This window comes from Xiphias gladius, chromosome 10 (genome assembly GCF_016859285.1).
Source record: "Xiphias gladius isolate SHS-SW01 ecotype Sanya breed wild chromosome 10, ASM1685928v1, whole genome shotgun sequence".
NCBI lineage: Eukaryota > Metazoa > Chordata > Actinopteri > Istiophoriformes > Xiphiidae > Xiphias > Xiphias gladius.
Window position 1 is genome coordinate 10,663,422 of NC_053409.1, and position 24,425 is coordinate 10,687,846.

Sequence of the window (24,425 nt, forward strand, 5' to 3'; positions counted from 1 at the left end):
GTTGTTTTGGATCCGCCGGGGCCGACGGGCTTGCCTGGACGCCAGCTACGCTGACCTCTGAGCGGGCGGTGCTGTCGTGTCTGCGGACGCCCCGCTGGACCCGGGCGGGGAAATGACGGGAGGCTGCTGCGCCGCCGACGCCGCCGCCGCCGCCGACCTGCAGCTCCCACCTGCGGGAGGCCAGGGGGCGCGCTCAGGTGAGCGCGAGGGGCGGCGGGCGGTGTCGTGGGGACATCTGGCGGCGGGACCGGGGAAGAGCAGGAAGTGGGTATGCTTGTGCTTCCCGCACACACCACACGAGTGATCATGAGTGACAGGTAACGCCCGACGGTGACCGGAGAGGCCACGCGCTCATCCAGATTACAGTTTAATTTGAAATGTTCAAAACCCCATGGAAATTCCTCTTTGGCACTCCCTGGTGTCAAAGGCTAAAAAACAAACACTGTAGGTGAAGTCTGCAAACTTTATGAGCAGCCGAGCTCAGTGCTGGAGGAAAGCATCTGCACGGGCCTGCTAATGCTCCCACCTCTTCCTGTAAAGTAGTCTGGCAGGCAGAATGTGTTTCAGGTGGAAAGTTGAGGAACGTCATTGCTCAGATAGTTTTTCAGCCACGGTGTCGCTACCTTCTTAGACGCACATCGAAAAAGGGCCGTAAGGCTGTGTAAATATAGCTGTGGCGACCAGGCTGGTCCAGACATGTGTTCGCTGATGCACCCAGGGCCATGTAGGCCAGTCAGCCCCTCAGCACTGACACGGTTTTTGATCCCATGTGGGGTTATGAGAGAGTCTTAGATAGAGTTTCCCCCGCGCCCCCAGTGTTATTAATAAACACAAAGTGTGCCTGTGTTTTCCTGGAGACAGACACACTGCTGAGCTGCCCTTAAAGCTAAAAGCAAACTGTGTCCATAGCTGTCTGCACCATCTATCTGGACAAAGTGAGTAGGAATATAAGTTTAGATGACTCGTTACTGATCAGTGTAAGATGTTTGACCTGAGGGTTTTTAAGGTCTTCCTGTGTGTGATTATTGGCTGGCCCGTTGTAAGCTTTTCAGCTACCAGAGTTGTTAACTTGATTACATTTACATTGAATTTCTCTGTTATGCAAATTCACCCGAGATTAATGACCAGATAGGAGAGATTTAAAAACCATTATTTCATCAGTTATTGATTTCGGTCATTTGATTAATGACCATTCTCTCCTTCTCCTTCCTTCTGGTTTACTTCTTGGCAGCTCATGGACAATCATGGATCAACAGAGGATGGAAGAGACGTGGCATCTACTGAGGACTCACCCATGGAGCTTAGATTTGTTGGGGAGATCACAGAAAGTAGCCATACTGACTCTGAAACGGAGACAGTCATTTCCCTAGATGACTGTACACAGCACCCTGCAATGCAAATGGACCAGGCGGTCTTGGAAAACTTGGGGCAGCTTTTCGAGCACTGCATCCAGCAAGTGTCCCGTCTAGAGAAACAGAGGGACAAGCTTATACAGGAGCTCCTGTGTCTGCAGGAACCCATGCTGCAAGTTGTGGAGTACCTGAGAGGGAAGGTGGTGGAGGCACAGAGGCGACTCACTCTGGCTCAGCTGGATTACATGGCTGTGTATGAGGAAGTGCAGCAGGTGAAGAGGAAACTGTTTGGCACAGCCAGAGACTGCATCCAGAGCGAGGTGACACTGGCTGCGCACGAGTACGAGGTGGCTCAGTCTGCTGTTACACAGGTAGGAACCACAGGATTCATGACACTTAGACGATTGATTTACTGTGGTGGGTCATTGTGAGGTGTTGTGCTGAAACTGAAATTGAAAGGGCATCTGAAATCATAATCTTTCCTGCTATACTGTTTTGTTGGGAATAGCGTCCTTTTCTTTTGCAGATCCCAATTAAATTTCAATAAAATCATGATGAATCATTATCTTCTTAATGTATATGATGTATGTTTTTTGTCAATTTTACATCCATAGGAGGAGCTCAAGGGCCACATCCAAAATCTGACTCAAGAGCTGTCCCACCTCCAGGAGGCCCAGAAAACCCAGCTCAGTGCCCTTAAGGGCCAGGTCAGTAAGCCCTGCAGGCCCAGGGCCATGAGCGACGTCAGACTGTGCCGCCAGGCGTCCGCAAGACTGCAGCGGCGGCTCAGCGCTAGCGTGACATCCTTGGAGGGCTGGTACGAACCTCGGCTTATGGCCCTGCTGAAGAGGAGACAGGTTGGGGAAGAAGCCTTGAGAAAGAGCAGGGAGCAGACGATGGCCCTGAGGGCCGGCGTGGGGCCCCTGAGAGAGGATATACAGAGAATGGAGGCTCAGAGATCCTGTCTGGAGCAGAGGATCTCTCTGATGGAGAGGGAGAGGGAGGAGAGCAGCACACAACACAAGGTATAGTGACAAGTCAAGTCGCACATGACAAATATAAAGAATGTGTGTGGTAAAACAAGACCAACTAAGATGTTTCTCCACTTTACCATAGGAGACTGTGGAGAAACTAAGAGAGACTCTGAGAGAACTAGAAGTGGAGTTTGAGATTCAAAGAAAATCTAAGAAAGATTTGGAGGATCTTAAAGATGGCCTTTTAATCGAGCTGACATTTCTGAGGTAGGTTTGTTCTGATCCAGTTATAACTTAGTATGAATTTTGAGCATCAGGATAAAAGAAAATGACTAACAAATGCCTTGTTCTATAGAGGCTGTGATGAAGCCAGCGAAACCACTGCAGAGGAAGAGCCCTAATTTCCTATATGCAGTGGATATTCTTAACCAGGATATCTATACCAGACTGAACCCTGGCAGTACATTTACATCAAACAGCTGAAAACTGATAATATGCAGAACAATTCAAACTTGGTATTTATTGGCTTTTAGAGATTACTCTTACATACAGCTTAAAAACCGACATGCTGTACCGAGATAAAAAGGCAAAAAGATTTAATGTAAATATTTTTATTATGAATATACTTAAGTACACAAGAGATCAGATGCATCACAGAAAAAAAGCAGAGGGGAAAAGAAAAAAAAAAAAAAAAACACATACAAGTGACAACACACAATCTGGAAAATTCATTCTACGAATATCAATAAAAAGGAAAAACCTACAGTATATACAATTTATTAAAAATGGATCTCTGTAGAAATGTTTTCAGCACAACTAATCAAGAAGAAAGAAATAAAACCATCAGAATGCAAACCTGAATGATGATGGACTCATCTGTGATGGTTTCCTCACAAGCCAGAGTGGAGTATTGGGAGTTTGAAAAACTAAAAGATCTAAAAATCGGACTTATACAGACTGTATTTTAAATACTTCACAACATGATGACAATGCAGCATTTTATTTTTTAATTTTCTACAAAACCACTGCTGCCCAAAATGTATTTTTTTTAAAAAGACATTACTGCTTATGCACCCAACACTGGAAAAGTGATCCATTTTTAACAAGCAGGTCAAATGAAGAGACGTGGAGACTGGACTCATGCCTGGACCTCTGAATCTGCAGCACCTTCTGGGTCCTCGTCATTGTAGATGTTTTCAGCCTACAGAGAAACAATTTAGAAATATTCACTGCAACTCATACTTACTGTTGTAATAAATGCACTTTAATATCCAAGTTCTCTCCATATTATGTCTTATATTTACTGTTTTTACGAGTTCTAACACCCCTACTATGTTACAAAGCTCTTACCATCTGCCAGACTTGCATGATGTTGTCCTCTGATACAGAACAGATGACCCATGGCTCGTTGGGGTTCCAAGAGAAGTCTGAGATCTTAGCTGTGTGTCCTCCATGGATGAACTAAAAACAAACAGAGCAGGAGGAATTACTATTGCACTTTAGATTTATAAAAAAAATTGTGTGGCGTGCACACACACAACCACCATAAAACCGACCAGCAGCTCAGGAGGGCCATCCTCAGCATCTTCTGGAGACTGCTCCTCTCCAATCTTGCTGAGGTCCCAGACGTTGAGCCTTCTGTCTGTGCCACTGGAGGCTAGGATGGTTTCGTTATGAGGAGACCACTGAACCTGGTGGGATGAGATGGGCCAAATGTTACATTTCTGCCACAAAGTACTTCATGAAGATAAAACTAAAAACATGTACCACCATCAACAGTGGGTTGACTATTGTCTTTTGCTTTGCTTCTGTTAACAACGACCCTGTTAAATCAACAATTATAACATGCTTGATCTCATAAAGCCAAAGGCTAGCAGGTATATGTGCTTGAGAGGACCCATTCCACAACATGGCCAGTGAGCCACAGCACTCACATAACTCACTGGTCAGTGTTTACAACATAACTCAAATTAGGGTCAAAAAAGATTTTGAGCCCTTAAACTGATGTTCACAAATAATTCCATAAGTCAACCTTTGTAAGCCTGTAAAAATAGATCTGCATGAGAAATTCAAGTTTGTACATGTGTAGAAAAGTTTGTGGGGAAAAAAATAAATAAATAAAAATTGTGCACGTGTGGAAGAGCCTTTGTCGTCCATCCTGAAAATCTATTACATCTTTCAGGACCTGTGGCACAGATGAAGATAACAGAACCACCTGTCCACTGATTGGATTGTCGCTGTCCAATCAGATTCAAGTGTAAAAGACAGAATTTGTTACGTTGAACTTGTAACTTCAGTCTCACACACGTGGAGGAACTTTGAGCACTGTTTGTGCTTTGTATCTGTACACACATGTTCACAAAAGCCCTTTTTTTAAATTCAGTGTCTTTGTGTAACATCACCGATGATGCCAGTTATTTACATATTTTATTCACACAGTCTCTCTCTTCTTTTTTAAGAAAACAAACACAAACCTGAATTTCTCATGCATATTGATTTTAAAGGTTGACTTATAACTACAAACTTTGGAATTATTTTTGAACATCACTTTAAGAGTTCAAAATCTTTTTGACCCTTATTTGAGCTCATACAGATCAGCCAAACAATAACTCTAATACAAACTTTATGTGAAGTGAATGTAACTGATTAGAGGTTCACTTCTTACCTGGAAGATCTCGTCTTTGTGAGACTCAAATGAGTGCAGCTTCAGCTTCAGGTTCCTCAAGTCCCAAAGAGCCACAGTCTAAAAATAAAAAGTAGTCCGCTTTCACCGATTCACCTCATTATACAGAGAGAGTAAGAATACACTAGGCATCATTGAAAAGCAACTTGCTGTGTAACAGCTGTACAGAGCGTGGACCCACCTTATCTGCAGAGCCAGTGGCTAGGATGAACTCGCTGTAGGGATTGAAGGACAGGCAGTTGACCTCAGCGGTGTGGGCGTCCACTGCATGGCTGGGCTTGGAGGTGTTGTTGGACCGTGTATCCCAGCTGTGTCCGAACAGACAAAAGCACCATTGTTACAAAGAGTTGAAACTGAACAGCAACTATGTTTCTCGCAGGTTACCACAGAGGTTAGTGAATTCTGTTGTAGAGATAAGAGCTGCTAACATCATGAGTTTCTGGTCATCGGCCACAGATCCAAAGAGTGACTCGTGGAGCAAATGCCAGGAGACATCCTCCACCACAGCAGTGTGGCCCGTGAAGATGGTCTTGGCATCCACAATCTTGCCCTCCTTGGGCACTGTGCTGATGTCCCAGAGGCAGATAGTCTGTAACAGAGAGCAAATATGGGTGAGAAAATATACTAACCAAAAACAGTAGAAGAACAGAAAAGAAGAGAATGACAGGTTGCTTACATGGTCATCAGAAGCACTGAGGAGACAGCCACTGAGGTTGGGATTCCAGGAAAGGCCGTAGCCCTCCTTCTGGTGGCCTCTCAGGCGCAGATCTGGAGTGCACTCTCCTGAAGGGTCTTCAATAACAATAAAATCAATGTCACAACAATTGTGCAGAAAAAACACTTGCTGTAGACTTTTGAAAATGTTTTTTTCGGCTGTAACCTTACCAGGCTTGGAGGGGTGCTTTGTGTAATCAAAGACCAGCACATCACTTGTGGGGGTCTTGGTGGCAATGATGCAAGGATTCTGAGGCATGTAGCGGGCTCTGTTCACTTCTCCCTCATGGTTGATCTTGATCTCAATCTCTATTTTCCCACTTACAGATCCAAAGCCTCCAAACTCTGAAATAAAAAACAACATGTAGATTAAATGGTTATTGTTAATGTCTCTGTGTGAAAAGCAATTCTGTTCCACTAAGCATGTAAAATGGGGGTATTGTATGGAAGTATGGCAAACTGCATTTTATCAACTCAAATATTATCAAAAACAAAAATACATACCTATGTTTTCTGAAGCATTAAAGATTTCAGCAAAATTTAACTTTATTAATTCATTGAGAAGAACTGTGAGTCACAACATCCTGATATAAGAACTTTATGACAGCTTGATTGCATTGAAAGACAGTCATGTTTATATTAAAATATCATATTTGCCCTCACCTCCTTTCTCACTGTCATAGTGTGAGGCATCAAACTGGGCATCATCATTTGGGAGCTGAACACTGGCAATCACAAGGTGATTCTGCTCATCAGAAGTGTGTGTCCCCAGAACCAGTCTGTGCACGCTGTAGTCTTTGCCCTCTGGCCTGTGGAGAGGATCATTGCAACTAAGATATCATCCACGCCTTTCTCGTGTCATTTCTTGGTGCATGTCTGGGTGCAGAAGACAGTACACCTCTCACCTGGTGACATCTGGCAGCCACTGGGCGGTGAGGCTGGGCCACTCCAGGGCGTGAGTCATGACCAGGTCATAAAGGAAAGGGGTGTTTTTCTTCCAGATCTTGTACTCCTCATTGATCACCCTTTCCTCCACAGCATCGTCAAATGCAGCTGCAACGTAGCATTAACCAGCAACATAAAGCTGTCAAACCTAAGCCACGCAGCGTCTAATTTTCCTGGGCTGAACATGGTATATCGGGGTGCAGTTACAGTTCAACCAAGTCTTTTCCTTGATAAATTAACATTAGCTAGCACTCAGGTTTCTTTAACTGATACGCTAATGTTAGCACACGTTGCTAGAGTCGGCCACATAAATTCAAGATCTTAATCAGCCTGTGAGGTGGATCCTAAGCAACACCTCACTCCATGTGGAATAGTGAGTTAACCTGCACTCCTAAATTAAAAACCCGGGGTAGCCAGCCTGCTAGCAGCTAACGTTAGCTAACAGCTAGCTGGCTGGTTTCTAACAATGAAAGGAGATGCTGGCCGGCGCGCCAACTACCACCGGTCCATCCGGATTCGTACTTTCTGTCACTTTGGACTAAACACAAACACATTTAGCCGCATAATAAACACCCTTACCGTCTTTATCAGCCATTGTGTCGCAGATAAACCGCTAATACTGGCAAAGAGTAGTATTTTTGGGGGGAAAGCGCTCTGAAGACAGCACGAAGGCTCGCTATGGCGCCAACTCCATAGAACGCGACCAGCCAATCGGCGTTCTCCAAGACCGACAGGAAGTCGTCACCGCAACACACGACCACGTCCGGAACTTCCTCCTGATTTCCATGTTGTAACCCGGTCGTAACATCGACATGGTGAAAGTTAGGCTTGTTCGTCTTTCTACACGTTGAACAAACTTATAGCTACAATGAGCGACCGTCAGCTAGACCTGACAGAATCACAGAAAGCTGTCAAGTCCAAATACCCGCCAATCAACAAGAAATATGAATGTAAGTTTGACGTTACGACGAATAATGTAGCTAGCGCAGCTCGTTTCTTATTACTTTACTTGTGAAAATAGTGATAGAAGTCCTTTTCATTGTTCAAGTTAGAGCTTGGTTCATGCATAATTAAATTATATATCTAAATTTAGTGACATACGCCAATTTTTCTAACCAGCTGCTCTAAGTCGGTCTAATAGCAAGAACTCAACCTGCTCTGTGTGATCATGTTCCCCTGTGTGTGATTCTACAGATTTGGATCATACAGCAGATGTACAGTGAGTGTGTTTTGATTTTGATCCTTAAAGTGTTTGTAAGATCACGTGTTTCTCTGTCGTTCCCCAGTGGTCATCGTTATCACAACATATCTTTTCTCTTCCCAGAATTCACTCCTGGGGAGGTTCTCTGGAAGAGGCCTTCGAGCAGTGTGTCATGGGCATGTTCGGCTACATGACGGACACGGAGACAGTTGAACCGACTGATACCGTTGACGTGGAATCGGAGGGTGAGAGTTGCTGTCTGTTCAACACAATCCCCATCATAACAATTCTATCAGTTGTACTGTCATTAAACTCTTATGTATGCTTCTCCCCCTCCCATCGTTCCTATCAAAAGGCCACGACATGGAGTCTCTTCTCTTCCATTTCCTAGATGACTGGCTATATAAGTTTAGTGCAGATCTCTTCTTTATTCCCAGGGTGAGTAAATTGGTGGTTAGTTGTGTGGTGGATATATTGCAGCAAGAATGAACATTATTGTTATTTGGGGCCCCGGTCTTTTCTGTGTGGGGATTGTGTTTTCCTCGTACATCCACATGGCTCTACCAAGGTATGAAGACACAATGTCAAATGGACTAAAGACTGTTAGTTCACAATTGGTATGATGGTGAGAGACTGTCTTTATGTGCTTTCCCTACTGGCAACCTGTCCTAGTGTTTCCCTGCCCTATGCTCACTGTTTGCTGGGATAGACTCCAGACATGTGCGAAATACATCCAAACATTCAATTATTTTACACTGCAGCGCATCATTTTCTTAAAACATGTAATTGGTTGTTGTTTATGCTCAGACTATGAAAACACCTTCATTGTTTATCTTTTAATTGTGTAGTAATCATTTGTTTCCTCGTGTTATTCTCTCGTCAGGAGGTCAAAGTGTTGCACATAGACAGACTGCATTTCAGGATCCGCTCCATTGGGTAAGCCTTGGGTACCTGTTCCTAATAACATGAAGGTTATAGCAGAACAGGGATGGTTAACCTAAAATTACTCGTTAGATATAAAGTGGACATGTTTTGCAGTGCGGAAAATGTTACGAATCACAAATCCTTCGAGAGGCTCATAAAAGTTGGGAGCGCTGAATGTAGCTAACTATGGACTGAGTGTCTGGCATATGCTGACATAGTTTTCGACATTATTGCCTTTTGAATTCTTTTTAAATTTTGAGCCAAGACACCTGAGGTTTGACTCCAGATTATTTGGTCCCTTTAGAGCTTTGTTGGTTTTCTATTGTTACTTTGAAGACTTGCATATCAGAGTTCTGATTGTCAGATTTTTCCAGCTGACAAATGCTGTTCACTGCTATTCAATCTTATGTGGCACGCATTGGAAGCATTGTATATAAATTGGAGTACATTTCTTCAGACGTTAAGGCCATTATCATTAGATGTTTACACTATTTTGTTTGTCATCTGTCTTTATTGTGGCTGTTGAACACATACACACACCGTGAGTCCAAAATATTTTTAATCATCATTAAAGGACGTGTGCAGAAGGTTCAAAAGGAATCCTGTGCTGTCTGCCTTTTTTATTTAAAAAAAATATAGCAAAAAAAATGTTGAAAATGGTTTGAGTTTTTGGATGAATTCCCACACCTGCTAGAAGTCCTACCACTTACACGGTCCATCTACTTTTATTTTTCTCTCTAAAGCTGCTCTCTCACTACCAAGTTTTTCTTTTGTTTATTAAAGATGGGGTGAAGAATTCTCTCTGGCGAAGCACCCACAGGTAGGCCAGTGAAGGAAGTGAAATGATATTTAACGGAAGAATTGCATGACATGAATGATCAAAAGTACATAATTGTAGTGTTATGTCCTGTGTTGTCATTCCAGGGAACAGAGGTAAAAGCCATCACATACTCTGCAATGCAGATCCACGATAAGGAAAAACCAGAGATCTTTGCCATTATTGACATCTGACGACTCTTCCAGCGGCAGATCACACTCCTGGTTCGACAGAACTGGATATATCTACGCGGCCAATTTAAGTGGCCTTTTAATCGAAGGCACTGATTGTTGACTTCTAAAATCTGCTTTTCTACTTCATGATCAACTGTTTACTAACTAGCTCTCTGACAGGTATCATGATTGACATTATTTGAGAAATCACATAACTTTCAATATAACTGAGGAATAATAGAACTCTTTACTTCAAGTCATTTCTGAAAAGTAAAACTCTGATTTAGAAGTCTAATGGTTTTTGTCAGCCCAGTTTTACTTGAAATGCTTTTGTAAACTCTTATTTATGACAAATTTGAAATTGTGTCGAAGCCTTATTAATCATTGTAAATAAATCACCAGATGTTTATTTTTTCTTGTGGGATTGATTAACTGGTTGTTGGTACTTTAAATTAAAATCTCACTTTTGAGTATTTTGTAGATGTGAAGTCATTCTGGGGGACAGAGCTGCAAACAGTAGTAAAACAGCAGTATTGTTACTACTTTTGAGAAAAGAATTACATAGCAAATATCATAAACAAATAATGACCACACATCACATACTTTCAGTTCCAACACAGCAACATATTAGAAATCGTCACATTCTTTTTGAAATATTTAAACCTGCACTCATAGAGTATATACAAGTCTATATATAAATGTGAGTATGCTCTGTTCTTTTTTTGGATAGCGCTATTGTTGATGTACACCGATCGTACCACAACATTAAAACCGGTAACTAGTTTCAGTGTTGAGGCTGAGGTGTCTAAGTTGTTCAGTCAGGACAGCCTGTTCTTAGAGTTGTGAATTTTTACTCTTTTAAGAGCACAGAAGCCAAAGAGACATTGTGCACTCCGTGGTGTGTGTCTATACCTGTTCAAATGATTGAAATTTGAAAATATGAAACTTAAAAGGAAGATTACTTCCATTAAGTCAACAGAGAAGAATAGCAGGGGGGTTTCTTTTGTAGTACAAAGGCTGAATGCCATTTTAGAAATATGGTATATTCTAAGTCAACAAGGTTGGTTTGTCTATGTGCAGGTTGAGCCTATATGATGTAGTATGATGTAATTTGTGAGTTTATTACTAATATTCCATGTAAAACTCAGAGTTGGAGAGCTATGTCTTAATCTTACTGTTTGCACCCACAGTCCATGTGGTCATCTTGGACTGTGGGTCTGGGTAAACTGGCGGCTCTCACTTGAAGCCTCCCATCAAACCACATCAACAAGCCCAGCTGGAGTATTCACCTCCAAGGCAGCCGGAGGAGAAACACTGGGACCTGACAAGCAATGATCACAGCAGACCCTGTGCAGTGAGGCATCAAACGTAAGACGAGCATATTTTAGAAAAAACACCTTTGTGCACAGGATATTAGAGAATGCTCATGTCTGTGCTTGTGGTTTGACTGAACAATCCCAGGCAGTCTCTCACAGCTGTCCTGAATAAGTACTTCAATTTAAAGTAATCTGAAGCAATTGTGCCTGGATGATGAGAGAAGAAGTTCCCGTGACAACACTGTGGAGCATAACAGTTGAGCTAATCTTTATTGTCACACACCAGAACACGTGCACACTGCACCGCACAACAGGAATCAGTGGAAAGGCAAGGAGACGGACACCAGCTGGATGCTCTAGTTCTTCTGGTTACACAGCGAAAGAAGACACTGTGCTGTGATAGATGGACTAGAGCTGCGTCTCTCTGAAGGTTCATTTGTCAGCTTATGTTTTAGAAAAAACCTGGTGCTTGCTGATGTTACAGGAGATAAATAACAGTGAACTGTATTTTTATTGGATGAGAGGCACTTCATGAACGTGAAGAGAGATGTGTTCATCATGATTGGAGGCATACAGCAAAAAAAATGGCAAGGATATTTGATTTAACAGACACAGCAAAAAAGGATACTCTCTGAAAATGCAATTTGGCTTCAATGTATATGATGTATATGGTGTATATGGTGTGTTTGTGTACGCAGCTCTCCAAGTTTAGTGGGCATTTCTATAGTATGCACATGTCCAGTGTTAACTGATGGAAAAAAATATAATCAAAGAAATGAACAGATGAGAGATCCATTCTTTAGGTAATACGAGGCAGAAAGAAGTTGTAGGCTGTAATTCATACTAGCCAAATGGCGGAATATGCAGAAAAAAAGAAAGAAAGAAGAAATATGTATGCCAACAGAGAATACGTTTTGACTGTGATACAAATGTCTCTCTGGGCCAAATTACCGGTGGGAAGCAGAAACTTCGGTGACTTTTGTTAAACTATGTGCTAGTGTTGGACGACTCTTGACTGGACGGAGTGAAAGATGATAAACCCCCTCGCCTCGTTGGCCCAATCATTTACCCAGGGCTGTGCGTCTCACTGTCTGACCGCCCTGAGTCGGGTCAGTGCCAGACCGTATGAACTTACAACACGGGACTGGGCCCGTGGAACCGGCCACTATCGCTACGGCTGTAGGCGTCTGGCCGGAGTGGCCCGCTTGACCCCGCCACTGTGGAGCAAGTGAACGGAACGAAGCCCCCCCCGCCCCGTCCCGTCCCGCCCCCCTCGCTCCTCGGGGTTTTTGTCTGTGCCTTGTGGCTCGCTGCCGGTGACGTCATTGTCTGCTCCGGTGCTTCTTCCTCCCATCACACTCAAATGCAGCTGCGCCATCTCTCCTTTGTCCATTGAAGAGAGCGAAAAACGGGAAGGAACCGGGAGGCCGCGTGGCGCGACCGTTTACCGTGGAGCAATCGGGAACTGCTGTTATCTACTAGGCTGCAGTTTCGTTTTAGGCGAAGCTAACGAACCTAGCAGGGCTTCGTTCGTTAATTTGGCCGTGCCAGTGCATTATGAGCCAAGCGAATGCTAATAAGATCAAATCTGAGTCCGCCATAGAGTCAAGCCCAGCACAGAAGAAAATCAAAATGGAAGACACTAAGTACCTCCCGGAGCTCCTGGCTGAAAAAGACAGCTTGGATTCATCGTTCACGCACGCCATGAAACTCATTTCTGCAGGTAGTGTGAATGCTTGCTAGCGTATTAAGGCTAACGCAGACTAGCTAGCGGTAGCATGGCATGTGGCCTAGTGGCCTCTTTGTGTTACCCTGGGCACAGCGGCAGACAGCGGCCTGAACAATGGCGCACTAAACACGTGGATGTTGGCGATGTGGGCCAAACCCCTCCGGTTTACTCACCATGGGTTTACTCAACCTATTCGCGTGACATTAATATTTTTATACACGTGTAAGAATCGGCATCGTTGATTATGGATAACGTTACACAAGAGTTCACCGAATAGCTGGAGTTCGCTTCAGAGACCCAGACTCATTTTTACAAGCCACGTTATTCGTTCTAGCTCATTTAATTCACAAATGCAATTCATAGTATGTTTTCGACTGCACTAAAGAAACACCGAGTGTGTGATCCAAGGGCTTGAGATTCAGTTAAAAGACACAGAACATAACTAAGCTTTGTTTTGACTGGTGTGCAGGCTGCCACAAGATCACCTGAGATGCTGCTTGTTTTCTGGCCAACACTGCAAATACATTTCTGTGTGTACAGCTAGTTGGTCGTTTGCATCTGTCAGTGCCACATACTTAAAAAAAAAAAAACATTTTTCTTGCCTGCAGAGATTGAGAGGATCCAGAAAGGTGAAACCAAGAAAGAGCCAGAGAAGGAAACATATCTGGACCTGTTTGCTACTAAGAACCTCAAACTCAAAGAGCGAGTACTCATTCCAACCAAGCAGTACCCTCGGGTAAGAATTCACCTTCTTTTTATCACACGGGGCTTGACCACGTATTTCATGTCTATTGTCCCAAGGGGCTTGGTCACCCTATCGGATACAAACAACTGAAAAAGCTCCGTCTAGTGACTCTTACATGGACCCAGTGGGACAAAATAAGACTTTGTGTCATTGTGGTTCTCACTTGAGAGAGCGAAATGTAAAATCGAGACAAGGCAATTTCTGTCCATCAGAACTGGGTCGTGAGGTGTAGACAGCTTGCACCAGTGTGTTGTACATGTCCAACAAAGTTGAAGCACCCTCTCTTACACTAGCTTTGCTGTCCCAGAAATGGTCAAGTCATGCGCTCTGTGCTTTACTAAGCCTTATTTCTGCATGAATAATTTTGCAGTAGTCTAAAAATGCAGCTGAAGTAGTGAGGAAGGGGGCTGTACCAACTATGATGGAATTTAAAGTTTGTTTGTTTTTTTTTTTTTTTTCTTCCCATCTGCATTTGGCTGCCATAAACTGATTTCTTATCAGAACAAATTGTACTCCGGCCTGCCATTGTATTTAGCTGCAGTCTCCTCTGCAATGGTAACAAAAACAAATTAATGTAATGCTGCAATATTTACTATTACATTTCCTACAGGTCAACTTTGTAGGTAAGCTTTTGGGACCTCAGGGTAGCACAATCAAGAGACTCCAGGAGGACACCGGTGCGAAGATTTCTGTTCTTGGTAAAGGTTCCATGAGGGACAAGAATAAGGTATGTGTTTTCCTGGCTGCACTTACGCTGTTACTCTTATCCCTATGTGTGATGTTTTGTATGTTAATCATCATTTGCCTTTCAATGTGTTTGTCAGGAGGAAGAGCTGAGGAAGGGCGGCGAAGCTAAATATGCACACTTGGCCATGGAGCTGCATGTGTTCATTGAGGTGACGGCACCCATCCCGGAAGCCTATCTGCGCATGGCTCATGCCATGGAGGAGGTCAAGAAGTTCCTTATCCCAGTATGTGTCCAGGAGAACCTCTTACATCCCAAATCCAGAAATATTTTGTGCACTCCTAACTAGGGCTGAAGAACATGCAAAAAAAATCATATTGGGCTTATTGTGGAAGATATTGTGATCGCGACACGAGTCAAGATTTTAGTGAGAAATTTTTGAATTTCATTATAACTGACAAAAAACATAAAAATTTTGTAATTTTTTTTTTTTTTTTTTTGCTGGGGTCTTTACCAAACAAGCATGTTCCCTTACATCTGGAGGATATGATTTGTAGGTCTGGGCATCTCTGTATGTGTAATACCACAATGCTTCATTTATAATGGTATCTTGTGCTACATTTTACATTTTTATCAAAAAATTGCAGCTCCTGCAATTTGGATATCGCACTCGACAATATTGAAATTTCAGATATATTTTGATTAATTGTTCAGCCCTACTCCTAGCTTGAGATTTGCTTTCCAGACGTGCCGACAATTTCTTCACTGGGTACCCCTGGTGAATGCCACCCATAAATGTTTTTGTCTCGTCTGTAGGAACCTGGCGAGCATGACCCGTACATGGATCCTCACTTCCTGAATGGATCTCAGGATGGCTCAGGCAGGGGGCGAGGTGGTCACCTAGGAAGGGGCAGAGGTGGACCACCGGGTGCTGGAGGACCAAGGTAGGGGCCCGATTCATGACCATAATGCTAATTTCTGCCAAAGCACATTGTAGTATTATCTGGCAACCGATTAGAATTGGCCTGTGAAATTTGTGTAAGTACACAAACATCTTCAAACTGAAACATCATGTAGCCACATTTAGCAAAATGTTCAAACACGGACAACTTTTTTTTTTTTTTTTTGTGGACATAGTTGTATTGTATAATTGTTCTGTTTAGCTAATCACTTTTCTGTCTACATCTACATTTTACAACCTGGTTAACTTTCCACAGGGGGCGAGGCATGCCACGTGGGGGCCCTCGAGGTGCAATGCGTGGTGGAGCCCCACGGGGAGGACTAGGACGGGGTAGCGCTCCTAGAGGTGCACCATCTGGTAGGGGTGGTCCACCTTCTGCTCCTTCTAGAGGAGGCTCGGCTCCCCGCTCTAGACCCCCTGCAGCTGGGGCACCAAGAATGCTCCCCTCCGCAGCCCTGTCCCACCAGCAACACCAGGTTCCTCCCTCAGCATCACAGCCCAAAGCTGATGCCTATGAAGACTATGTAAGTGTTTTTTAAATCCTCTGTTTTGTTGTTTCACATGAATTGTGTTGTTAATAAATGGTAGTGATCCCTTGCTGGGTGCAGTGTGGGTTCTGTTCATCAAAATAGTTGTGACTCACTTGACATTGCCGGAATAATACTTTCTTTCCCTTCTAGCCTCCATATGAAGAATCCTATGCAGAGCCTGCCTATGAAGGTTATGATAGTTATTATAGTCAGCAGTCTGCACCTGCGTAAGTCAAAATGAATTTTAGGTGGCTTTATCTGCCCATTTAGTCTGACTATATTTAAATTAGTGGTCTATTGTACTGACACTCTTTTCCAATCTGCCCTCAGGGATACTGAATATTATGACTATGGACATGGGGAGGCCCAGGATTCACAATATGAGCCTTATGGTAAGATTTTATTCGAAATACTGTTTTGTCTAACCAATGAAACACACTCACTTAGAAACATTGTTAAGCAGTGATTATACCTCTTGTCTACCACACTCACAAGCATGGTTTTTTTTTTTCCCCTTCTCCCCTTTGTTTTCTTCTTGTCCTTTCAGCTCAAGATGACTGGGACAACTCTTGGTCCGGCTCCGGGGCTGGAGGCAAAGCCCCCCCGTCCAGGCAGTCGAAGGGATCGTATAGAGAGCATCCATATGGAAGATACTGAACGGCTACTGGTAGAGAGTTGCTTTGGCAACTGTCTCCGATTGTAACTCACTTATCTTTTCAAAAGTAATTTCCCTCTCGTTTGTTCCCTTTTTTTATGCTTTATTTTATTTTTTGTTTTTTAAACTCAGTGGAGCTGTTTTGGTGGATGTATCATAGAGTGCCAGGGGAGAAACATGAACATAAGGTTTTTTCATTGTTTATCTGTTTCCATTTAATGTTTTTCAGTTGCGTAGTTGGCAGTTAAGGTCCTAGTGACATAAACCTTAACAAAGGAACAGGAGTGACATTTTAGTGATATTTGATGGTTATCGTTTCAGTTTCAGTGATTGTGGCGATAAACTCTTTTCACATAGGCTGCATTTTAAAAGTCCTTCACGACTGGACAAAAATGATTCATAATGCCTCAATATAACTTCACTTTAACTAGAATAGATTTAGTTGCAAACTCAAATACAACCCTGAGCCGTTTTGATTTAAAAACAAAAGTCTTATCATATATTTGTTTATACTACAATACAAATCTCGTATTGTGTGAAGTTATAAACTATTACACTATTGAAATCCATTTGACAAAGAAAAATGCCTCTATTTTTGCCACTCTACAATTGGTATACTATGATCTGTCGTGCTATTACTTGCAAAATCATCGCTGATGTTAGACTAATTCTTGTAAAGCTTGAAGGATTAACAATCCTTACTGTGTGTAAGGAAGGCTGCAGCCAACTTAATATTTTGTACATAACCTTAGGACAACTGTGTATGCTTTAAGCCGTGCCGTCTCTAAAATGCATAATGCTTGTGTACCTTTGGCTAAATAGGATCCTAAATATATCCCAAAATGTTTTTCTGCAGTGCGTGTTTCAATAAAGTTTCTAGTTTCTTTTTAATCGATCTAAACATGGTATTTTGCCTTTGTTGTACCAAAGGAATGCCTTCAGTTTGTGAAAGTGGTCCTCAGTGGTTTTCAACAACGCTGAAAAATCTGTATGTATACACGTCAGCCTGATTTTAGGGAGGAAAAAAAAACAACAAAAAAAAGCAGTGTTTTGCCAATGAGCTTATCCTCTTCGTCTGTTTTTCAAAACTTATCTAAATGACACTTGTAATGTCAAAAAAAAAAAAATAAATAAAGCTCATCATTCCTTGAGGTAATGTGCTGCCAAATACATGTTTGACTTGAGAATGATATAGTGCTTGAACATGTATTGTCATTAACCTTTAGTTAGTGTATCTCTTCAAGCTCTCAAGAGAGCAGTGTATCTTCAGCCACTTGAAATAACTGAATTTCAACAGTATTTCAAATCAAGCTTGCAGGGATCTTACTTGACTTTGATGCAAAGTCATGCTGGCTGGTTTTTATAAAAGAAAAAAATCGCAGTGGAGAGGATTCTAAAAGCCTAAAGATCGCCACAAGAAGGTAAAACTAACCCCAACACTCATTTGTTAGATTTTTGTTTTGTTTTCTGTGCAAAACATCAAGTAATGCAAGTCATCCAAAACACATCAAAAACATTGGAGTACAAAATTATGCTATCAGTAGTTATTCCGAGCAAAATAAGCCGTACAAAACAATCAGAAATGGTTGTGATGCAACTCTTGCTCAAATAAAACCAATAATGGTCCATTCATTTCACTAAATACTTACCAATTTCCATCTTGATTATTTCTGTAGAATGTAGATTAATGAAAATTAGTAGTTGCACTCAAAGCGTTAAAACATCCCATTGGTGGACAAAAACCCTTCAGCTTGAGTTGCATGATACTTTTGTAGTATAAAATTAGTCTTGCATGTGCGTTGTCCATTGTTTGCATGCAGGCACTTGTGTGTCCAAGATCTCATTTCTGTTTCTCCTCTTAGGTTGTCAGAACTGTGTGTGTGAGAACTGTGAGTGACACATTAAACTCCGGCTTACCGGGCCTTTAAGGTCAGTTGAAAGGAAATTGCACATAAGCATTAACCTTGAATTTTGCTTCTGGTCTGACTCAGTTCTTCTGTCTTCAACAGGCTCACTGAAATTCCCTGGAAAGAGCAGAGGCCTTGCAGTGTCTCTGAGACTGATCACCTCTTAAACAGTACTGATCCCTCGGGGGATTCGTCTGGTTTAAAAAAAAAAAAGTATAGAGGCAGCGGCTTTCTCCCTCAGTGAGAAAATGCTCGTCTGAAATATTGTTGAAGCATTGAAAGAAAATACTTTTCTTTCTTCTTAAGATATTTTGTATGATCATTGATCCTGTGGAATATGATCCTTTTTATTGAATGTGTCCAGATTTGCAATATTTTTACAATGTTGACCTCAGTTGTCTTTTATTTAAAAAAATAAAGGTTTTTTTTAATTTACCTAAATTGTTTTTGTTTTGTTATAAGAAGTCTGTCTTTACATGTGATCACATCACTGAAAATGGATTTAAGGATTAGCAGAATGACTTTTTATTATATTTAACATAGTGCAAAGGTTTCATTGAAGATAAGGATAAATTGAACTACTTATGCAGTCATGCTGTTCAGTCTTGTCTAACATATGTGCATACATCCTATTTCGACTTGTTTTGACTTTTCACATGCAACAATAAGTACTAGTGAGATTTAACAGAGAAAAACTATTGTAGTTGTAGTACTATATACTGTAGTAGTACGCTACTTGTAGACCCAGGACGAATGGGTTTACAGACCAGACCAAGTTGTACACAGTGTACTGTACATCCTTGTCAGCATATTAGAGATAAACAGCAGGTCTTGATACCCAGTTAAGAATTATTGAGTTCTGGGTAACAGGTCGGTGAAGGAGGCCTGAAGCCTTTGGTGGGGCACCGCTGAGCAGCAGTAAGCACAAAGGATGTGGCTACTCCAAAGTTGTGACCTTTGTAATGTTTAAAAAAAAAAAAAAAAAAACTTTTCAAATGAGTTTCCATATTTGAATGTGGCCCAAAAGATTAATAGATTCCACATACCTTTTCCAGTTTACACATGTAGAACTCACGTTTGCCAAATATGAGAAAAAGTTGGCACTGATTAGATTTAGATTTGCTAGGGGTTTGTAAATGTTCCCTCATTATGCAAAGATCGTGCAGACATGATGTTTACTGCGATCGCCTATCTCAAGCAAGTTTCAAATGCAGTATTTTTCATACATTGTTGATCTCGTAAGGTAGAAAAAACCCATTGAGACTAAAGCGTGCTATGGTTGACAGCAGGCAGTAATAAAAAGTATCTATAATTTGAGTTTATGGGTTAAAATTTTAACTGGCCTGGTCCCAGTACCCATAACGGTCCAAAGATCCTGTACCACTTAGCAGGGCAGTGGAAGTATTAACTCATAAGCACAAATTTTGTTTGAGTTATGTGTTCATGTGTGGACAAAAGTGCCTGTATAGATCCACAAATAAAACTGCAATGATAAACTCTGTGCAACGCTAAGGCAAGAGGTACTATCTCCCTTCAAAAAATGACCTTATCAATTATGAAACTTCCAAAATATATGATGGGACCCTTTCTGCAATCAGTGCACAGATTACACCAAAGGCAGTTTTTGATGCACTACAAGCAGAATTGTGTACACGCAATATATTCAGTTGCAACGGTCCTGGTGTTTAAGAAAAGGGTCACTTTACGATCCTGCTGCAGGATTGAAAATAAACAAACAGAAGCCTGTTATCTATCATCAAAGCACATGGCATTCCCTCCCGTCCCTTCCTTGTTGCGACGGAATGCCCCTTTAAATGACTCTCCTCCCACAGCTCGCTCGCACATCCGCGCCCCCACCTATCACTGGCGAGTTTCACATCAACAATGAGTGCCTTCGATGATTTCAGTGACAAACACGCCAGCCTTTCAATAAATATCCTGAAAATCTATTGCGCTTAAACTCTTATCCATGCGACAGAGCAGCATCTAGCAGGCCACAGACGCTGTCGCTGGTAAGCTTACTTTTCCTCGCCCAGCTTGTTCGGCCGCTTGGTATGTTGGCTCGGAGGCTAGCTAGCTAGCCAGAGATGCCGTTAGCCTAGGCCTCAGTCTTTGTATTTATTGAAGCATGGTCTTGGCGGACACATCGGAGTCGGTCCCTCGTTGTCTAGGTCCACGCTGTTTTCGCCTGCGGCCTCGTGTCTCGAAGATAGACGTGCTCTTAAGAGATATTTGACCCGGGAAGTGAGCGAATGGATGTAGCCGAGGAGCTAGCTTGTAATGTCAGCTTCCGCGAAACTTGCACCATGTCGAGGTTTACCACGCAGCTAGTGCAAACTTGTTCAAAGCTAAAAGTTAGTACTGCATACACATGAGGGGGGATTAATGCGGGACATTTGATCCGTTTGCTTTTGTTGGCAGAAGATTTCAAGGAAGTGCTTATGTTTTGTTTGTTTTGGTTCCGTGCACCACTCCTTTCATTATCAGCTTTGTGTCAAATCCAATTACTGACCAAAACATCAGTTCGTCACTGATGCTTTGCCAGTAAATTCCATCCTTCGTGACAGATGCCACAAATTGCCAACCACTTAAACCATTTATACACATTACGCAATAGGTGTTATTACTGTCTGTCTGTCTGTCTGACCGACCTGCTCCCTTCTTGGGAACAGGTTCAAAGGAGCGAGATCACCGAACTAGACACGTAGCTGAGAGGGGCGAGCAGTGGGTGTGCCTGCGATGGCTGGTGGAAGGCGAGGGGCGAACCGCACCACGTACTGCAGACCTCCGCTGAGCAGTGAGCCGGGCTCGGTCAGCAACGTCAATCACTCGACCAGTTCCCCGGTCACAGGGGTGCGATCTCGCACGAGGCAAGTCCGGCCCCGTTACACACTGCCGATCACACTCACCCGGGCTGCGTGGGGGGGGAACCCGTTATCATTCTCTGTGCCCTCTGTTCTGTCTGCAGGAACGGGTCGGGAACATGCATGTCCAGCCCCCCGCTGGCTGCTCAGACCGTGGTTCCTCTGAAGCACTGCAAGATCCCAGAGTTGTCTGTGGATTGTAACGTGCTGTTTGAGCTCCATCTGTTCTTCTGCCACCTCGTTGCCCTCTTTGTCCACTATGTCAACATCTACAAGACTGTATGGTGGTACCCCCCATCACACCCTCCCTCACACACATCCTTGGTGAGTACTCAATGGTCAGGTGTTGACTGATGATCGTGTTAATTATGGTAGCACTTTTGTATGAGTTGATTAGTCAGAGATTAATCTATCTCCATTGTTCTATAAATGTGAATGTTTTGCTGTAACTGGTGTTTTTGGCAAGTGTACTTATTAAGGTTGACAAAGTAAAGTGACACATTTGAGAGTACTGTTTTAGTGTATGGAGGGTGGCAGCAAAAATCCTGAATCAATCCTCCTATTTACAGAATTTTCACCTTATTGATTATAACATGCTGGTGTTCACAATCATCATACTGGCAAGGAGATTCATTGCAGCAGTTGTTAAAGAGGTAAGAATTCTCTTCTTCTTTCGCACTTGTGGTTCTTTACATGCTGAATAAAGTCTAATAAAGCCTAATATTAGCTCAACTTCTGTTATTCTGTGTATGAAAATAAAAGCAAACTTGTGAAACAGGTCTTTCACTATGTTTAGAAGCCTCATTATCACCCTCTGCACCCTTTGTTTTTGAGAGTTTGACTTCTTACTTTTTCTCTGTCCATTTGTTTGTTTCTCTCATAAATCTTTGATTGTTTTTCTGTGTTGAATAAAGGTGTAATGCATTTGACTCTTCTGTCTCTCTCCCTCCTCCTCCTCCTCCCCCCTTTCCAGGCATCACAGAGTGGGAAACTCTCCTTCCCTCACTCGATCTTTTTAGTGATGGCTCGGTTTGCTGTATTAACGCTGACAGGCTGGAGCTTGTGCCGCTCCCTTATTTACCTCTTCAGAACATACTCTGTCCTCAGCCTGCTCTTTCTCTGCTACCCGTAAGTGTGTTCAGGAAGAACAAAGAGGCTCATGTTCATACCGGCTACATGATGAAAGTGATCATTCAGATCTTGTTTGTGTGGTATGCTTGACGTTTGTTATCTCTTGTGCATTTCAGCACAGCCTTCAGTTGAAACACTGCTCAGTAACATTTGGTTTATGAAATATTAATAAGTTAATGCAGCTTGAAATTGAGCTAGAATGACATACCCCTCCTTTCCTGGCAGGTTGGAGAGCATTTGCTGTTTGGATGCTGTTGAGTAAACAGTTTCAGTGTTGGTGGCTCTAGTAAATCACCTAGCACCTAGTTGACAGACAGTGGTGTGCAAATGGCGGCCACATGTGATGTTCAGATGTATGGTATGGAGATATATATGGTATCATTTTTGAAAGTGGTGTGAATTGATAGGACCAGTCTATAGTGGTGTCAGGTCCAGTCAAAGTTAATTTTGAGTCATCGGTTCCCACAGATTTGGGATGTATATTCCGTTCTTCCGGCTGAACTGTGACTTCCGGAGAGCAGGTCCGCTCTCGCCCATCGCCAGCATCGGCTCCAAGGAGGTGGGCAGCGTGGGCCGGGGCAGGGACTACCTGACCGTGCTGAAGGAGACGTGGAAGCAGCACACCAGCCAGCTGTACGGCGTCCAGGCCATGCCGACCCATGCCTGCTGCCTCTCCCCAGACCTCATCCGCAAGGAGGTGGAGTACCTGAAGATGGACTTCAACTGGAGGATGAAGGAGGTGCTGGTCAGCTCAATGCTCAGTGCATACTATGTGGCCTTTGTACCTGTATGGTTTGTCAAGGTGAGACGCTGTAGGAGTTCTTTTGAGTCTTTTTAAACCTTAACTTGATCACTCAATATGCTTTAATAACCCCTCTCAAAGTCTTAATATCTTTCCACCTGTTTATTTTCCTTCAGAGTACACAGTATGTGGACAAGCGCTGGTCCTGTGAACTGTTCATCCTAGTGTCAGTCAGTACGTCAGTCATCCTCATGAGACACTTGTTGCCGCCTCGATACTGTGACCTGCTTCACAAAGCTGCAGCTCACCTGGGCTGCTGGCAGAAAGTAGACCCCTCACTCTGCTCCAACGTCCTTCAGCACATGTACGTTCTGCTCAGAGTTTATTACTGGACTGGACTCCATGTGGATTTAGTTTAGGTCCAATTCTAATCTCGCTGTTCTACCTCATTTTGCACAGCTGGACAGAAGAGTACATGTGGCCACAGGGAGTCCTGGTCAAACATAATAAGAATGTCTACAAGGCCATGGGCCACTATAATGTTGCAGTTCCATCCGATGTGTCCCATTATCGCTTCTATGTGAGTATTCCTAAATAAACAACGCTAGACATTTCAGAGAGCCTGTGTTGACATAGCCTGTTCTGTGAAATATTTGTGGCATTTGTTTGCACAAACTTTGCCTGACTACTGACGGCATCCGGTCTTTTTCTGTCCCCTAGTTCTTCTTCAACAAGCCCTTACGAATACTGAACATACTCATCATCCTGGAGGGTGCCATGATATTCTACCAGCTCTACTCACTGATATGCTCAGAAAAGTGGCATCAGACAATATCGCTGGCTCTGATTCTCTTCAGCAACTACTATGCCTTCTTCAAACTCCTCAGAGATAGAATAGTGCTAGGAAAGGCATACTCGTACTCAAACAGCTCATCAGACCAGAAAGTCAGTTAGACTTGTGTTATTGTTTGTCACATTCACTTTGGAACAAGGCAAACATGCCTAAGAGCTCTGTATTTTGTCTATAAACTGCATTTCGTGTCACGTTTTTGTTCTGTTCTGCCATAATAAAAAAAGAAATATTTTTGTATTACTTTAACGGTTTGAGTTTTATTTGGTTGCAAAACATGTTTCCATTCTCACCACAAGAGGCCTCTGTGTTTCAAAAGTGAAACTCAGCAAATGGGTGTACAGTTCAGGTGATAATTGGCACTAATTGACTAAACATTGCTTGAAACCTGTTCATTTTAAATGTACAATTTCTGAATTACAATATCGAATGGGTTTTTGCAGCTATTGGCATTGATATGGAGGCAAAGGCTGATTCAAAGGATTTGAATCTTAACAAAGTACAAAGTGTGGCAATTCAAATATCAC

At 42.7% G+C, this 24,425-nt stretch overlaps 5 protein-coding genes across 11 annotated transcripts; 4 read left to right on the plus strand and 1 right to left on the minus strand.

Annotated features, from left to right (window-relative positions):
• The first annotated feature begins 166 nt into the window (after nt 1–166).
• On the plus strand, nt 167–3,021 carry LOC120795037 (syncoilin-like). 5 transcript variants are annotated; one of them, XM_040136485.1, is made up of 6 exons: nt 295–317; nt 858–935; nt 1,232–1,723; nt 1,967–2,377; nt 2,469–2,593; nt 2,682–3,021. In XM_040136485.1, the coding sequence occupies exons 3-6, from the start codon at nt 1,235–1,237 to the stop codon at nt 2,725–2,727; spliced, it is 1,071 nt and encodes a 356-aa protein (XP_039992419.1). In that variant the 5' UTR covers nt 295–317; nt 858–935; nt 1,232–1,234; the 3' UTR covers nt 2,728–3,021. The 5 variants fall into 5 exon arrangements, with proteins under 5 accessions (XP_039992422.1, XP_039992420.1, XP_039992419.1 ...); XM_040136488.1 differs by lacking the exons at nt 295–317; nt 858–935 and adding an exon at nt 167–268; XM_040136486.1 differs by lacking the exon at nt 858–935 and having other exon boundaries at nt 227–317.
• Nucleotides 2,956–7,408, minus strand: LOC120795035 (histone-binding protein RBBP4). Its single transcript, XM_040136482.1, has 11 exons — nt 7,248–7,408; nt 6,629–6,776; nt 6,387–6,532; nt 5,895–6,068; nt 5,686–5,801; nt 5,438–5,598; nt 5,191–5,317; nt 4,992–5,069; nt 3,883–4,017; nt 3,677–3,787; nt 2,956–3,527 (listed from the first exon to the last, which is right to left on the minus strand). The coding sequence occupies exons 1-11, from the start codon at nt 7,261–7,263 to the stop codon at nt 3,465–3,467; spliced, it is 1,275 nt and encodes a 424-aa protein (XP_039992416.1). The 5' UTR covers nt 7,264–7,408; the 3' UTR covers nt 2,956–3,464.
• Nucleotides 7,361–10,192, plus strand: zbtb8os (zinc finger and BTB domain containing 8 opposite strand). 2 transcript variants are annotated; one of them, XM_040136489.1, is made up of 8 exons: nt 7,361–7,618; nt 7,863–7,887; nt 7,993–8,114; nt 8,225–8,307; nt 8,753–8,805; nt 9,577–9,613; nt 9,718–9,726; nt 9,817–10,192. In XM_040136489.1, the coding sequence occupies exons 1-8, from the start codon at nt 7,537–7,539 to the stop codon at nt 9,895–9,897; spliced, it is 492 nt and encodes a 163-aa protein (XP_039992423.1). In that variant the 5' UTR covers nt 7,361–7,536; the 3' UTR covers nt 9,898–10,192. The 2 variants fall into 2 exon arrangements, with proteins under 2 accessions (XP_039992423.1, XP_039992424.1); XM_040136490.1 differs by having other exon boundaries at nt 7,365–7,618; nt 9,718–10,192.
• A 2,217-nt stretch (nt 10,193–12,409) lies between these two features.
• On the plus strand, nt 12,410–18,524 carry khdrbs1a (KH domain containing, RNA binding, signal transduction associated 1a). 2 transcript variants are annotated; one of them, XR_005708199.1, is made up of 10 exons: nt 12,410–12,822; nt 13,437–13,564; nt 14,184–14,300; nt 14,398–14,544; nt 15,075–15,202; nt 15,476–15,743; nt 15,900–15,976; nt 16,080–16,141; nt 16,297–18,333; nt 18,414–18,524. XR_005708199.1 is itself a non-coding variant. In XM_040136483.1 (9 exons), exons 1-9 carry the CDS (start codon nt 12,657–12,659, stop codon nt 16,404–16,406), a joined length of 1,203 nt encoding a protein of 400 aa, XP_039992417.1. In that variant the 5' UTR covers nt 12,410–12,656; the 3' UTR covers nt 16,407–18,524. The 2 variants fall into 2 exon arrangements, 1 of the variants encoding a protein (XP_039992417.1); XM_040136483.1 differs by having other exon boundaries at nt 16,297–18,524.
• Nucleotides 18,525–20,142: 1,618 nt separating this feature from the next.
• On the plus strand, nt 20,143–24,147 carry tmem39b (transmembrane protein 39B). The gene is made up of 9 exons (XM_040136365.1): nt 20,143–20,323; nt 20,984–21,181; nt 21,280–21,499; nt 21,745–21,828; nt 22,149–22,303; nt 22,775–23,108; nt 23,225–23,412; nt 23,508–23,628; nt 23,769–24,147. The coding sequence occupies exons 2-9, from the start codon at nt 21,051–21,053 to the stop codon at nt 24,000–24,002; spliced, it is 1,467 nt and encodes a 488-aa protein (XP_039992299.1). The 5' UTR covers nt 20,143–20,323; nt 20,984–21,050; the 3' UTR covers nt 24,003–24,147.
• The last annotated feature ends 278 nt before the right edge of the window (nt 24,148–24,425 follow it).